This window comes from Cupressus sempervirens, chromosome 3, assembly GCF_028749045.1.
Source record: "Cupressus sempervirens isolate cs-2001-9-10 chromosome 3, ASM2874904v1, whole genome shotgun sequence".
NCBI lineage: Eukaryota > Viridiplantae > Streptophyta > Pinopsida > Cupressales > Cupressaceae > Cupressus > Cupressus sempervirens.
Genome location: NC_143120.1, coordinates 958,686,709 through 958,703,756, shown reverse-complemented (window position 1 = coordinate 958,703,756; position 17,048 = coordinate 958,686,709). Strand labels below are relative to the sequence as shown.

General features: G+C 35.6%; 1 protein-coding gene across 1 annotated transcript; it reads left to right on the top strand.

Moving 5' to 3' along the window:
• The first annotated feature begins 294 nt into the window (after positions 1 to 294).
• On the top strand, positions 295 to 3,668 carry LOC149569917 (putative serine/threonine-protein kinase PBL8). The gene is made up of 6 exons (XM_089822608.1): positions 295 to 512; positions 773 to 1,077; positions 1,162 to 1,297; positions 2,079 to 2,215; positions 2,433 to 2,556; positions 2,762 to 3,668. Exons 1-6 carry the CDS (start codon positions 437 to 439, stop codon positions 3,172 to 3,174), a joined length of 1,191 nt encoding a protein of 396 aa, XP_089678734.1. The 5' UTR covers positions 295 to 436; the 3' UTR covers positions 3,175 to 3,668.
• Positions 3,669 to 17,048: the final 13,380 nt, after the last annotated feature.

The following is a 17,048-nucleotide window of genomic DNA, read 5'->3' as shown; positions in this document are numbered from 1 at the left end:
ATTGCGCGGGCAGAACGTGTTTGCGTATTTTCTTATTAAGTACCCTGATCGAAGAAAATGAGGAGATGATATCATCCCGACAGAGTGAGGCGGACCCATAACCCCAAAGCATAACTCCAATTGTCAGCCTAACATCCCACTTATGGTCGGTCGGCGGATTTGTATTCCCATTCGTCCGTGTATTGCCTTTTAATTAATAGTTTATTTAGTCAAATCTATAAACTAATTCGTACAGAGGATTCCCTAAGGAGAATATTAAGTGTATATGACGGGGTATGCACGCAATTACATATTATATTAAGATGAACCGAAAACTAAACTGTAAATCAATGTGCGGAATGTGCTGACATATTTGTTTCTGCTATCGAATGTTTGGTCTGATTGCTTGCGGAGACAATCAGACAAGTACAGAGCACTTCTCATTTACAGCTAAACAATGACCTTCTTGCAGAATTTAGTTAAAAGCTGTTGGACAGGAGATCAGCAGTGCGCCTTGCATAACGTTCCACCATGTGAGTTGAGCTATCTATTATCAATTAATTTGATTTTCTTGTTTTGCATCTTTGAATTTCAGAGGAAAAAATGAATTTGGATTGTTTTCCTATTGCTGTTTCATAGGGGTGTTGACTATTTCATGTTTCTGGATGTGGGTTTTGGTTTGTCGCGTTTATCAGTGCGTGTGTTGATCTATATTACTGTTTTTGATGCGTTGAATTCATTCAAAATAAGGCTTTTAAATGTGTAATTTTAACGTTTTATGATTGGTTATCAGCCCTACCAGCTCCGACTGTTAGGCAAACTTCAATAGACAGAACCCAAAGCGATAATCCATCTTCACCCGGACATGAGGTTGAGGCTTTGAGACGGAATTCTGTTTCCAATGCGTTTGTTTTCACTTTAAACGAGCTTAAAACAATTACAAAAAACTTCAGATCGGATTTTCTATTGGGGGAAGGAGGGTTTGGCAGAGTTTACAAGGGTTTCATTGATGAGGACATCAAACCAGGGCTTAAAGCCCAGCCGGTTGCCGTCAAGGCCCTTAATCTAGAAGGTCATCAAGGCCACAAAGAATGGCTGGTAAACTTATAACCCTTCTTAATTAAGGTTTGTAGGAGCTTGATTCTTATCCATCAATGCTTAATCGTATTTGATTGATTACAGGCAGAAGTCATTTTTCTGGGGCAGTTGAGTCATCCTCATCTGGTGAAACTTATTGGCTATTGCTGTGAAGATGAAAATAGACTACTGGTTTATGAGTTTATGGCTAAAGGAAGTCTTGAAAATCATCTATTTCGAAGTAAGTATTTGTTTCCCGTTTCTTCTTAAATTTTCTTTAACCTTAATCAATTTTCAATCACAGACCTTTTTTGTTCCCTGGAGCAAGTTTCAAGTGTGGACTACAAAGTAATCTTGGGATAAAAACTTGAAAGTTGAAACCCTTGGCAAACTTGGAAATTCTTTAACACAAGCTAAAATCTATTTAGTCATTGAGACATTTTGCTGCTAGAGTTATCAAAGGGTATGCGTTGATGCATTTAATTTTGCTAATATAGATGTTATAGTTGTTTGAAATAATGGTTTTCATACCTCGCAATGGTTTTAAACTTTTAGATGGTGTTATTTTGGATATCATGCCTATTTGATATTATCTGCTGGCTTACGTTATTATTTTATAATGCTAGTTGAACTTGGTTCGATCTCATTGTTGACTGGTGGCATTTGAAAGTAGGTGCGACTAGTTTTAGCGTGGACTCACATGGGGTCATTTGACATAGCTCTCATTGTTATGAGCCTATTCACTCAGTAAGAGCAAATAGGAGCCACTATGACCCCTGGAAAACCATTTTTATTGCAGTCTCCATTTTGCTAAGTTGGTTGATATTCATAATTATATACTGTATAATGAAAATGAAAATAGTTGTAGAACAAATCAAGAATTTGATTGCACTTGTATGTATAATTTCCTTTTACTTTCGTGAACTGAGTCTCAATATCTAAGTTTTAAAATAACCTGGTTGTTGGGGAATTTGTTGATGTTATATGTTTCTTTTTGGTTGTTTGTTTGGTGATTCTTACAGAGATGTCTGTTCCACTTTCTTGGTCAACAAGAATGAAGATATTACTTGGGGCTGCGAAAGGATTAGCTTTTCTTCATTGTGCTGAGAAACCAGTTATCTATCGTGATTTTAAGACATCAAATATTCTGCTCGATAATGTTAGTATTTTCAAATACATTTTAACTACAAATATGAACTATATTTTAGTTTGAACTCTGATGCAATATATATTTTAGTTGCTATGTTTTAAAGCAATAGCAGAGGACTAGTTGGAAAATATCTGCTAAACAAATCTAGGAAACAGATTCACATTAGTCCCACTTGAACCGTATGCCAATGAAACCTCTTGCTTATCTTGCTGTTTTTCTGATGAAGGATTATGTGGCAAAGCTTTCAGACTTTGGTCTTGCTAAAGATGGACCAGAAGGTGACCAGACTCATGTTTCAACTCGTGTCATGGGAACATATGGTTATGCAGCTCCTGAGTATGTCATGACTGGTATGCTTGTAGGATAGTAATATTCTATATTTAGTTGCACATTATGCACATTGTATCTGCAGTATGTGTTTATTTTATTTCACTTATCATCACAACTGGGTTTGCCAAGTTAGTTAATTTTCTTTCTTAACTTACAATGTTTTCATGAAAGCTTGAATCACTTACCTGCTACTACCCAGTGATTTATATACTGTTTAATAAACAGGTCATCTGACAGCCAAGAGTGACGTATACAGCTTTGGTGTAGTGTTACTTGAGATTCTTACTGGTAGACGGTCAATGGATAAGACAAGGCCTAGCAGAGAATACAACCTGGCCGAGTGGGCTCGTCCATTTCTTAATGACAAAAGGAAGTTGATGCAGATACTTGACCCTCGACTGGAGGGAGAATATTCTGTAAAAGGAGCTCAGAAAGCTGCAAACTTGGCCTATCACTGTCTTAGCCAAAATCCTAAGTCCAGACCCCTCATGAAAGACGTTGTTGAAATATTGGAACCTCTCCAAATTTCTAATGATTTGTCAAATATATCTTTCATATACACTGTGGGTAATGGTTTGACTACATGTGAGATTCATCGTCAGTCAAATGAAAATGGTAACTCGGCAAATGCCTCTTAGATTGCCATAGTGATTAACACTAGAAACAGAGTTTTGGAAGAACAATCCTTATTCGCAGAAAAAGTAAAGCATCCAGACAGGGAACTGTCACTGTATGTGACTATCTACCATGGAGACGAAGTTCATCTGTTATTAGCTGAAATCAGATTCATCTGTTATCATCCGACATCATTAAGCTCTCTGTTGGATAACATAAATTAGCTGGAATCTGTTGCTTGTCATCATGCCACCTGCAGGAGATCTTGTGCAGTGCTCTTGGGAAATTCTGCTTACCTGATCAACTTTCTCAGGTGCGGTTTATTGTATTTAATATAAGAAATTACATGACCCTACTAACATAGAATTCAATTTGTGTTAGGTGATACTTTTGAGCTGATTGTTCTCAAACTTTCTGCTTGTATCCACTCATACTCTTATTTCATAATGTATAGATTATTTCTAACCCTTGCCGAGGACTATTTTTTCATAATGTATAAATTGTTTCTTATTTCCAATTATTATTTTCAATGGAAATGATTAGGATGGACTACTCGTCACGGATGACTATTTTAGTGTTTGTTCAGTTGTTAATGCATTATATCAACAATATAATGAACTGTATAACTTGTTATCTATAAGATGATGACCTCTGTGGGGTTTATTTCACAATGAATGTCATTTAAAGAGCAAATTCCTTTTTCTCAGTAGCATTGGCCATTCTTGTTACTGTTGGTAATTTCTCCTCATTTTTGCATTTTCAATTAAGAAAAATCCCTTAATCCAGAAATTCAGGCTTGATTCGTAAATTTTGGATCTCATCGAATGATGGAGGAGACCCAAGTCAAATCTGCATAGAGACATGTAACATGGAGCTCTAAGTTGTGACCATTGGTCTTCTTCAGTTAGCTTCTAATGTGGCTGTAGTTTCTAAATAAACTAACTTGTGATTCTTTATCTTCCATGGGTGAGCTCTAGTGTGCTTTCTCTAAAGAGCTTTCATTAGCCTGTACTAAGTGCTTGCGAGAGCTTGTAGTGATCTAATGTTGATCCTTGTATGAGCAGAATATTGCAATTGCTATGCAATATAAAAAACCAAGAATCAACATATCTGGATTATTGGGACTGTTTCCTTAGCAGAAATATAAAATCATGAAAAATCAACTATATGTTCAACAGATTACTTGTTTAGTTTTCGTTTGTGAGATATATTTAAGTCCCATTGGATTTTACCTGCAGGACTATTATGAGTCATGACAGATATGTTTGTTTTGCTAGTCATGACAGATTTGTTCGTTTTGCTAGTTCAGAGGTACTCGAACACATATTTTATTTTATTTAGTTCTTGCAGCTAAATTAGCTTATGTCCTATCCCTTTGTAGGCAGCAGAATATAGACAGAGTGGTGAAATTTAACATGTGTTAATTAACAGGAAAGGACCAACCTGGGTGCAAGGGGTACATGCTTTATACTGAAATTAACTTGAAAATGCAAATCAAGTTTTCTACTATAAGCATCCACCGAGCCCCCTGAAGAGCTTGAATACGATAGGTTCTGTGTTCCGCTTCCTAGCTTACAGAACTTTCCCTTTGTTTATGTTTATTTTCTACACAAAATATGATTTTCTTATTTTCTTTTCATCTGTATTATGATGGGGAGGAAGTTTTCTTTATATTCACTATTATAAAATATGATCCTGTTCTTCTAACATTTTGAAATGCTCAACTACCGACTCTACTTCAGATAATGCTTTCATAAACAGGGTATGGTTTGAGCCTGATATGAAATTTCAAATTGATGATTAATATCAACTAGCACTTTTGGGTACTTTATTCTCATCAATTGTGTTTACGCACATGATTTTTCTTATTCTTATTACTTGTGTCTGCATTTTTGAGTTTGCTTATTCCTATTACTTGTGTTTGCCTATATGATTTGTCAATTGACACTGAAAAATGAGATTGTAGTTTGTTATTCTGTTGTTCTTTGCTATTCCCTTAACCCAACAACTGAATGGGACATGTGTGGCTGAGTCATGTCATCATTTGATTACTCTTATTGATGTAGTCAAGTTGCTTAGGTGATATAATTATGTATTCAAGCTGCCTTGTGTGATATCCAAGGCATAAGAAGGGTATCTAAAGGAGGTAGTGAGTGTTATTTGATTGTCATATTTTGAATTATTTTCCTACTGGAGATATTTTGATTTTTTCTTCCTTGTAGTGACTTATTATTCTCAAGTATCATCAAGTGTTTGCAGCACATTTCCTCTTATATTATTCTCCTGTACAAGTTATTCCGTTACATTCTTACTCATTATCTAACTTGCTTTTCTACTTATTCATAATGGTCTTTCCCATTCCTCTGTAATATGCTAACTTTTCATCCTCCCTATATTCATTCATTCTCTTATGCTGTTCTTATTGTAGCATCCATAATGTTTTTGATGCTATTCTTTCAGCTGTAGTTCTTAACTGTCCCATCCCTTGCTTTTCTATGCCCATTTTAATTTATTTTCTTTATATCGTGGCCATTTTCATCTCTCATTTAGGTGGTAATTGCAGACCCTTCTCACTTAACATTTGCTCTTTACATCTCAGTCTTCTAGTAGCAGCAATAATCTCATGAACTAGTATAGTTTCATCTCCTCACACATTGAAGATCTGTACTGCTCTTACACATCTTTTTCTTTTGTTTCACTGTCAATCCCTTATTTTCCCGAGTTACAAATTTCTTCCATTTGTATATTCCCAAACCTGATATTATCTTTGCTGAATGTCTCATTCTTCTTCCTCATCTTTGCAGTATAAGTAGATCTATTCTTCTTTGGGATTTTTCCTTGTTAATGTATCTGTTCATTGAAGGCTTTGCTTTAATAGAGTCCACTACTTGTTTCTACCTGTAATCTAACAAGATTTTCACCTCACACAAGTGGATATACATATAAATTTGTATTCCATATTTTATATCCTTGTATATTGGATCAAACATCATACATGTAGGTTTACATATAAGTTTGCATGCCATATTTCCTGTACCACTATATATTTTATTTTCCCCTCAATCTTAGAGGTGGTTAGGGTTTCCCTACTATCACTATGATCACTTACAAGTTTCCCTATTAAGCCTTTCAATAGCACTAGATTTGAAAAATAACAAGAAGCTTCAAGTTAAGAGTGTTATATTCGGCCCTGAGAGTTTCTCAAACATCCAGTGTTAGGTGCTGTCATTGGAAATATCCTTATCCTAAACTACTTTCATATTCAGAGCCATTACATTAAGCTGGAAGTTGCTTGGAGAAACTGTCACATCATCTGACTACAAACTGAGGTCTTCCATTCTTATAAAAAAATCATATTTCATTGTGTTCAAGTTTGAATCACTTTGCTTTTTCCTAGCAACAATTTCTTGAAGCATTTATCAACAACTGTCATTCTATAACATATCATTTTATGATTTGAACTGAACAATTGTGTAATTTCTTTGTTTGGTGAATAATGTGCTTTGGTCAATGCTAGCAATTATATAAAAGAACTGCTGTCAAGTTGTATTTTTGTTTGATAGTTTAAATTTGGGTTATGTATGTGGGGACTGGAACCATTTGCCAAAAAATTGTGAGACATCCTTTCATGTAAGTACTAATGTAAGAGAGGAGAACTGCAGGGCTATGCATCGGCATCTTCTGGGACTTATTCTTCATCACCTGACTGTTTTCCAGAAATAAGGAATATTCAAAGTATTTTCATTCTGACACAAAATCAGGGCCATAATTTGTCTACAGGATAGACTGCCAACTACTTGCCAGCATGTTTAATTTAAATTAACAGTAGTAACACTTATAGTCCAGTTTAAGTGTCTACAACCAATGACTCATTTAGTAATAATTAGTGCTGATTCGTTGTGCCTTGTGCTGATGTCGGCTATTACAGACATGATTTTTCTAAAAAAGAAACCTTCTTGGAATTCTGCTCAACTATTTTCAGATGCTTTTCAAATTCTAAGTTAAATCTTAACTATTTCCTTATATAAATGTACTAAATACGGTTGACCAAAGTTAAACTCAAGATCATCTGAATGGGTTCTAACAACCTGGACTAAACCTTGTGCATTTTCTTTGTTCATTTAATTAGATAGGTTTCAGTAATATTAGCACCATATTCCACACCTTTATGTCCTGGCTGATGGAAATATCTCATTCTAATTCCACAATGTAAGTAGAAAATTGCATGGAATAGGATCTGAGCATTGTAGCCATTCATCACCACAACGTTCCTTTTACCATATCAGAGTCTGGGATAGTTTAATCATGTTTTGAACTACTATTCCTTCATCTGACACCAGCAATAGATAAGTATATGTATAGATTACATACTTAAAAGTGCTATCTGTTACACTATAAAAGACCAGAAAAGAAAGGAACTACTGGGCTATTTATAAATGTTATGAATCCCATGGATAATCTATATGACTTATGGTATAATAGGGACTCATGGGATTCCCTAACACAGCCCATGGAATCTAGTTGCAATAACTGAAGGGACGCTATTGTGATGATCATATTTTGGTTGCAATCATACATGGTGTATACACATTTATATCCCATTCCATAAACATATCAAAAGATGCACATAGAAGCAATTAGAGAAACAAGCCTTTAAGATAGGATTTATAGATATACAACAATTAAGAATATACAACTTAGTGGTATATGTGTTACATCATTTAATTAAATCCAAGTCCATGAAAGTTAGCATCTTCTATGCCTCGATAAGAATAGTTAGTACCTTTAATCTAGCATGTTGTGTTTGTCTATGTAGTACCATATGTTGGCAATTGTGTTGTGGTGTTCTTGTTAGTGTCAACCCTCAACATTGTGTATCAGCATTATGGAGCATGATGCTGCTGAATGCTGGAGATTACCATGAGAAATACTATTATGGTGTGCTAATATTGTTAATGATGTCTATGGTGGTTATCTATTTTTGGATGTCAACAATCACTGGTATCAATGTGATGTGTTGAAGAAGTGAGATTGATGATTAAGGATGGTGTTGATGCTCATGGTTGAATGTCAACCTTTTTTGGTGTCGATATATTGTGTTGAAGAGCTGAGATTGATGATGAAAGTGTTGGGACATTTGCCATTGCGCCAAAACCTTGTTGATGTCAATTTTGTACCACTACATAACATATTAGCAATTGAATATCTGATATAGAATATCAAATCTTCAATTCCTCTCTTGAAAAGTTAATACTCATGCGGACATAAGAAAAACTCCAATGTTCCTTACACTTGTGGATACTAACTTAGTATATCGATGTGACTTGCTGGTAATCACGTAGGTGGGCTTACATTATTCATTCAAAGATAACTTGGTGGTACTCCGCTTGTTTGACTTGTTCTTTTCTCCTTGATCACTTTCACTTTCAACTACTCCTACCACTAAATGCTTATTGCTTTACTACTACTCCTATGGATGGAGAAATTAGGAAATGGATGGGGATCTAACCAAATGAAAGCTTGCCAGTGGCGCTACCTCCATTACTGCGATGATTCTAAGGAATACTCTTAGGATTTTCAAACTGACACCTATCTTCCAACCCAACTTGAAGTACAAGTGGAAATATGATATGCAAGTAGAACTTAGGGGCAACTGGACTAGATTACCACGCAAGGCTTCCTAACAAGCCGCTAGGATGCTAGTGGCCTAGTATATAGGTCTTTATCAAACATTCACTAACATCACCATACAATTAGCCATCTACTTCTACTCTAACAACATGAAATGAAATTGTACTTTAATTTGAGAGATGAGAAGAACCATGCAATACACCAAAATGATCATGTATATCCACCATGCAAGCCACAATAATGAATAGAGAACAATTTTGATAGTATTTTGGCAACAATTCTCCAACATAACTCCTTTACAAATGAGAGCAAAATGGCCTTATATAGAGGCTCCAAATTACAATGAATGGTCGAGATTAAGAGGCAAAATCAAGGGCCAAGATTATATCTTACAAACCCTAATCAGGGTTGCCATTATTCAACCAATTACATGAGGGCACCAACTTTGTGGGTGAATGAGAAAATTACAATAATTTGTCAACCAATGAGAACATGGGACACTTGGCATGATTTGATTGCATGCACATGAAAGTGTCACCTCATCAACCTTATCTTATAAATTTATTCAATCCTTGAGATAAGGTGAAGCCTTGGATGCTTGAGCTTGTCCTTAGAAACTTTCTCATCACCACTCGAACTTGGTTGTACTTGATATCCTGACCCTGAAAGGATGATGTCTTCATGCACTTGGGGTAATCTTGCCTTGGCCTTTGATGACTTCCGTGGATGTGAACTTCTTTGCAACTTGAGAGCCTTGCTCTTGGTCACTACCTTGAAATTGAACTTAACCTCCCCCATTATTCTTGCCTTAGCCTTCCCATTCGAATCCAACCAAGCTAGCTTGCATGAATAGCCAAGCCTTGTCCAACCTCAAATATTTTCAAATCTCCTCTACTAATCCACTCTTTCTTGAAATTGTGGCGCTTCTTCAATCTCAATTTTCAATCAAATTCACCCTTCACCCGATTTCATTCTTCACCAAAGCTCGCACTTCAACCTTTGTCGACTTGCAATCAAATAGAAAGGCTAGGACCCCATGTGAAATTGCTTCTAGTTTTGCACTGCCCTAAGTTGTAATTCTAGATTTTCACTTATGATTCTAGCCCAATCAAATTTTCCCTTTTTCGTTTGCAATTTCATCAATAAAGTAATACATCCAATTCTCAAATTGCATACCTTGTGAGACACCCATGACTCAGTTGAGCAGCACAATGAGGTCGCCATACTCTAATTTGAAGTCTGATCGGGTGAACCTTGATGCCTTGGTGATTCCCTTCTTGCCTTCATGTACCCAATTATGTTTTAGGAGAGTGAAGTAGGCATCTTGATTATCCTAGTGGAACTAGGCAGCTTGATCCATCGTTTGTCTCTCAATTGTATCATGTTTACTGTACAGATATTGGTATCGGTAATTCGTCTCATTTTTTAGAAGGTGGCGGTTTTGGGCATCATATCCTCTGTCTTTCTTAGTATTTGTTCCCTTAGGGTTCTTGTTTGCACTAACATCTACCATCCTAAACACTTATTTTTGCCCCTTCGTTCTAAGTGATATGGACTACCCTTATCGATCTCCAACCTTCTTTCTATCGATGAATAATAACTTATAGTTCTATCACTATACTTATCAATCTCCAATCTTCAACCTAGGGGTGAGACTATCACTTATTTTTGCCCCTTCATTACCTTAGGATGGACTACACTTATATCTTCCAACTTCATTTCTAGGGTGGTCTAGCTTATTTCTTTCTTGCCAAATGTCCTATCATGGATTCTACACTTATCTCTCCAATTTTCAACCTATAGATGAGATGATGAAGTGGTGGATAATGAATGTAAGAAGAACCAAGATAAACAAAACCATACAAGAACAAGGAGTGAAATCCACTTAAGGACCACCTTTTAACTCTAGAACGAATTGAATCTACCTTTACCAATAGCCAGGTCTTCTTTGAAGTTCGGATCAGACCTAAAAATTTCAAGCCTTTTGCAAATAATGATGCCCTAGCTGCAAAAAATCAGAATTCTGTCCTCTTGAGATTGCCCATGCATGTGCCAAAAATTAGGTCCTTGATCATGTACTTCTTCATCAACAAAAAATTGTCCAACCTAGGAAAATTAGACCTCCACAAATTTTGGCCAGTGCAAAAATTGCAACTCTCTTGAAGAAAAAAAATCAGACCTCAAACATGAAAATTTGCTCCTTGCAAAAATTGCTGTCTGATAATGTTCTCCTTTTGCAAAGAAAAATCACCAAAAATGGAAGAAGGCTGTCTCAAAATTGCCAAGGAAAGGAAGATACCTGCTTGTGGAATGAGAAATGAAGGGGGAAACCTTCTTATACCCAACTCTACCCACTCCTCCAAGTCAGCCGACTTGCACCTATAGGAGAGAAAAATTTAATTAGTGCACAATTCTGGCCTAGATTTAAATGCCAAGCTAAAAATTAATTTTGCCATAGTGAATTTTGCATTTTTAATTGTCGACTAAGACCAAAATTGCAAAAACAAAATTAATAAAGCTTTGAAGATGCTAAACATTTTCATTTAATGACGTTTTAGTAATTAAAATATCATTTAAAATCAAATTTGGCAAGCCAAAATTGATTTTTTCAATTCCAATTTACCAATTTCTTTAAATATTTTAAAATATTCAAAGGCAAACATAACCTATTTAATGCCAATTTTTGCAATTTAATCCAAAATCGATTTTGGAATGCAATTTTAATTTTTTAAGAAAAATAAATAATTTCTCTAGAATCTAAAATTGATTTTCCAATTTGATTTCACCATCAAAAAATTAATTTTTCATCAAAAATTAAAATTTTATGAAACAAGAAAATCTTTAAAAATTATTTTGAAAATGCTAAAGATTGTATAATTCCATCCAATTTTTAAAATAAAAATCGTCTAAATTAAAAAATTTGTAAATTTATCCTACCAAATATAGTCTAAATTATCAAGAAAACGTTGTCTTTGAAATTTGTTTGGCCTAAGGATAAAAATACAAGCTCCATAAAATCAAGCTAGGACTAGGTGAAATATAAATTTAACCTCCTCCCTCTTGACCCAAAGGCGTCCAAGGCGTAAAATTTTCTAAAATCGAAATTTTTTGGACAACTTCAAAAAATTATTGTCAAGACGATAAAAAAAAGTGGGTCCCCAAAAATTTTGGGGCGATGATGTGAAAACTTCACAACAAACCTCAAATATGAATGCCTTATACAAACACTAGATTTAACCCAAGCAATGAGAGACAATTAAGAGATGTCATGAGTCCCTAATGTGGTGTTGAGTCATTGGCCACCAAGTCAATAATCCGCCCCTTAACACCAATTGAGCCTTCAACACCCACTAAAGGGAGACACAAACTCATAATCTAAGGCCCGGATACCAATTATTGGAATCATTTGTTAGTGTGACAAAAACTTGAATTGTCAACACTTGATACAAATGCCAAAGTTAACTAGCCTTGTGGGAGGTTATTAAGCCATATGTATTGACCACCAAGTGAATAGAAAGATGATGTTGATGTTCATGGTTGCAAACTTGAATACCATGATGCATTGATTGTCAACAAAGATGTTATCATCATATCATATTACGATGAGGAATATAGCCATGGTGACAATGCTATTGATATTATGCTCCTACAAAATTTTGTCCTATTTTTAAGTAAGCAAAGGGTGCTCTAAGAATGTTTAAGCCCTTGTAGATTGTTGATATGTGAAAATCTATGAATGAGCTTTGAAGGTGGTTTGGAAGAATGCTTTTAATTTCTTTGCATTTGATGATGTGGTATTGTGCATTAGGAGTTAGATTGTGTAGTGTCTCTCCCATTTGATTTTTGTAAGTCATCTTGATGGATGCAACATTGTTAATCTTTCATTGTGATATGATCGTGATTGAGACCATGAGTGGTCTACACCTTCGAGGTGATTTGATTTAGGTTAATGTATCAGTTGCTTTGATTATGCATGATGTTGTTCTGTGGTTACCTAGAGATGTGCGCAGAGATTGCACGATGTACTATTACCCTGCTACATTGGACTAGGTTCTTGTAGCAGTGGCTAGTCATGTTTATGAATGTGTTCACTTATGTGTTTTTAGTGTCTTTTCATGTTATGTAACTAGCCACTATTAAATGCTTAAATAATTAGAAATGGATTCTCTATGTTGGATTCGTTGGATATGTGTTGTGGATATTTACCTTGTTATATTTTGATCCGAGAGATATGTGTTACTCATGTTATGTTTTATATTTGAGATGATCTAAGGGTCAGATGTTATACTTTGATTTCAGTATCATAGAGGTTAGACTACTATGATGTTTAGTTAATCATATTGCATGATGATGCCATTTTGAGATGATAGTGTGTTTTATGATGATATCTAGTTATCCAATATTTGGACATATCTCTGATTATGTTATGTGGGGGATTTAATGCTATGATTATTAACTTCATTATGCTATATGCGAGCATGAGTGATGTAAATAGGTTATTTCAGTATAATGGAATGAATGGTAAAACTAGGTATTTAATGCATTTATTGCTTCGGCTATGTTATTATATGCAATTGCATTTGATCATGTGTTTAGTGTTTAGGATCTATATCCCTAGCAATGGCACATGGAATTAGTGATTTAGCTATTCATATTTTACCAATGTCGCCCCTGTATGGTCGATATATCTATTTAAATGTTTAAATTAAACCTTCTGGTGATTTGATTACATCTAGAATCATTTGTATTATGTGACTAGACCTATGAATGTGTTTGTGCATTTAGAGGTTCACATTGTCGCAAAAGTAGTTAAGGAAATTCTGTGATTTTTGTGATTTTCAGAGTTTATTTTATTTTATTTTAATTTTTGGCAACTTTGCCATAGATGAATTCTAGTTACTTGAAATAGCTTGTTTTCATTTGGGTTGATTTGGGATTTAACTAGTTCTCGTGGTTATTTGCCCTAATCCATTATTCACTCGAAAAGTGAATAAGTATCCAAAAAAGGAATTTAATTTCTCACTTCTCACTTTTGAATTAAAAAATTTGAGAGTAAAACCCAAAATCCTCTTCATGCGGAATTACTGTTCTGTTTGTTGTGGGAGCTATGGGCATGGGATCGTCGCAAGATTAATCTTGTTGGATCCAGCTTGGGAAAAATTTGGATTGCTACGATTTTTTGCTACTTCTGCATGATTTTTATTTTATGGTTTAGAATCCCATTTTTCCCTTTTGGCTATGAGGTAGTGCTTTCCTATTTTATTGTTTCAGCTCCGTTTTTTGTTTTGGTTTTGGTAGCCATTTGTTAGGAGGCTGAGAACTAGTGTTCCCCTCCATTTCTGTATGCTAGCATTACCTGATTGGGCAGGTATGAGCATTTTCCTATTTTTTAGGATGAGGATTTGGGATTTTGTGTTTTTATGCTGGCCGTTTTGCATAGGGACTCCAAACCCATATTTTATTGGATTTTAGTGACTTTTATGCCTAAAGACCAAATGGGTTCTAATTTTGAAATTTTCTAGTTTTTGGGGTCCTGGATCATTCGTTGAGATGCTAGTTAGATCATTGTTGCACTTTTATGTTTGCATGGGATGCGTGGCACATCTGTACTTCCAAATTTGTGTTCAATTGAGTGATTTTATATCTAGTGCTATTGTTTCCTTTGGACCCTTGTGGTGGTTTCGTGGACACTAGGATCCGTGTAGAATCCATACTCCTGGATTGAGGCCAATTGAGTGAGTTAATGATGTTTGGTCTTGTTGCATCATTGGGATTCGTGTAAAATCCATACTCCAAGGTTGAGGTCAGTTGACTAAGCGCATGATGTATGGTTTTATTGTTCCTTGGGATTTGTGTAGAATCCGTCCTCATGAGTCTATTTTTAGTTGAGTGATATTTTGTTTGTGTTCTCATCCAATTTTTGTGTTATGATCTTCGTGATGGTGGTGCACCACACGAGTATGTGTGCATACACTTGTCAGGTGACTTGTAAGGCCCGATCTTCTGTGGACATGTCAGAAGTTATGATCATTTGGGGTTGGGTTGGAATATGCATGTTGACGCTCATCATTGAATGAGCATAAGTAGGGTAGGGTAGCACATGGAGGGGCTTCTATCTTGCAACCTGGTGACTATTTCCCATTGGTTGGCAGAGGAAGTTTAATGCAAGTGATAACTAAATAAAAATGTGAGTGGCAATAAAATTTAAGATAATTAAAAAGTGGAGATTGTGCACCTTCCATTGGTAAGTGTGCTACTTGGATTGTGCACCTTCCGTTGGAGAGTGTAGCTGCCAAACTAGCTTGGGCTTTTGGATGCCAAGTGACTCTCCATGATGTTAGCCCCTACATAGTAGGCCATTGATTATCTGACCAAGACTTGTTGTACTTGCATTGTTTCATGATCTTGGTTTCAATCATCATTACTATTTGGCGTGAGCGTTAGCTATGGACGTTTTGCATTATGTGTGTTTGTGGTTGGTTCTTTATCTCCATTAGCGCGATGAGAATGGACCTACAGGTTTCATGTGGTTGGGAGGCATAGCTACCTATACCACTGCTAAGGATTGGTGTACAGAGACAGTTTATTGTCCTAGTGCAACCGTTGTTGGGTGTTTTCACTTGGTATTTCGGGGTTCTGGATTATGCTTTCTTGTGATTTATGCTTTCATTGGAATGCTTGTATATCATGTTTAGATGATGTTAGTTATTTGACACATTCTTATATTATGATGTTTAGCATATGATTAGATGATGTGACTTGATTTGTTGGAATATCTAGTGCTTTACTTGTTAGCATGTTAGATTACCTAGATGATGTTAATTTCTTAGTTGGATTATCTATTGCTTATTGGATTAGCATGTTAGATTTCCTTTTCTTATGATGTTATTACACTTTAGTAGTGATGTCCTCATAAGATAGCTCCAAATATATAATTGGTAGTTTAAGATGTTATGTGCGAGGGATGGCTAGGACCTTTGAGGTCTCGTGATGCTATTATATTTGGGAGGAAACACACACTTAGTTTTTTATTTTAGTACATTGCGATGTTGCTTCTGTACACTGCAATGTTGCTTTTAGTTATTTTCCTTCACTGCTATGTTAGATGGTTAAATGCGTTCCCACCTTTTAGTTACTTTGTTTGAGTGTCTTCACCTCGATTGTGGATTCGATACTCCCTGATGTGGAGGTAATTTATTTCCTAGATTTGTATTTTTATGTTTTCTGGCTTGCTATTTTGTATCCTCGTGCAAAATTTCACTTCTCATGTGAGAATGCAAAAGCTCGCGTGGTTTGGGTTTCCTTGCGTGGCTTATAGTGCATCCTTGCGTGAAACCCAACAGTTTAGGGTGTTTTGGCTGCTAGGCCTAGCAAGTCCTCGCGTGATTGGACAGATCCTCGCGTGGCTTGCTGTACATCCTCGTGCAGAGCAATACATCTTCACGTGAAAATCTATTAGTTATGTTTCCTTTCATGAAAAACATGGGGCATCTCCATTGGTTTTCGAGGAACACAAATTGGTGTTTTAACTATCCTTTGGGTTTGCTTAATTTTTCATGCTTTGACAGATCTGTGATTCTTGGTTCTATTGTCATTTTGGGTTTTCATTTCTTAGTTTGAGTGTGTCAGTTTGGTTGTGGCATCTGAAGATTCGTTGGTTAATGGGATTGTTGGTGAAGTCTTCTATTGTGATCTTTGTGATTCTTGTATGTTGTCATGTGCATTCATATTTGTAAAAAAATAATATCTTGGCTTTTATTGAATCTTTGTTCCAAGGATCTCTAGGTGGGGCATTATAGTTTGTATGTGTTATGGATGTTGCACTCCTATCTTTTTAGGTGTTGTTGTAGATGTTTATTAAATGCATCACAATATTAAGTTGGGTGTTTGATAGGATTGGTCTGGAAAATTCTACGTATTTATCCATATTGATGTTTCTACTATTGCAACTTCATGGGCATATTTATAATGTTTGTGATGTAGAAGCATCCTATGTGTAAGAGCAATCTTGCATTACCCACAAATATTTCCTGTCTGTCTCTTGAAGAAGGGTTGTCTCTATGTAGAGTTATTGTTTGGGGAAGCTTGCTACTTAGTAAGTAGGTCATACAAACTTAGAATATTCTAATTTTTAGATGTAGAGGTTCATCTTGGATATTTTAGCTTGTTGGTTGAGGTTCATTGTCATATCATGCGTATTTGTGAAATTATTGTGGATTTTTGGTGTGAAAATTTGGTATAAAAGCTTCAAGCATAGTTTTGAAGG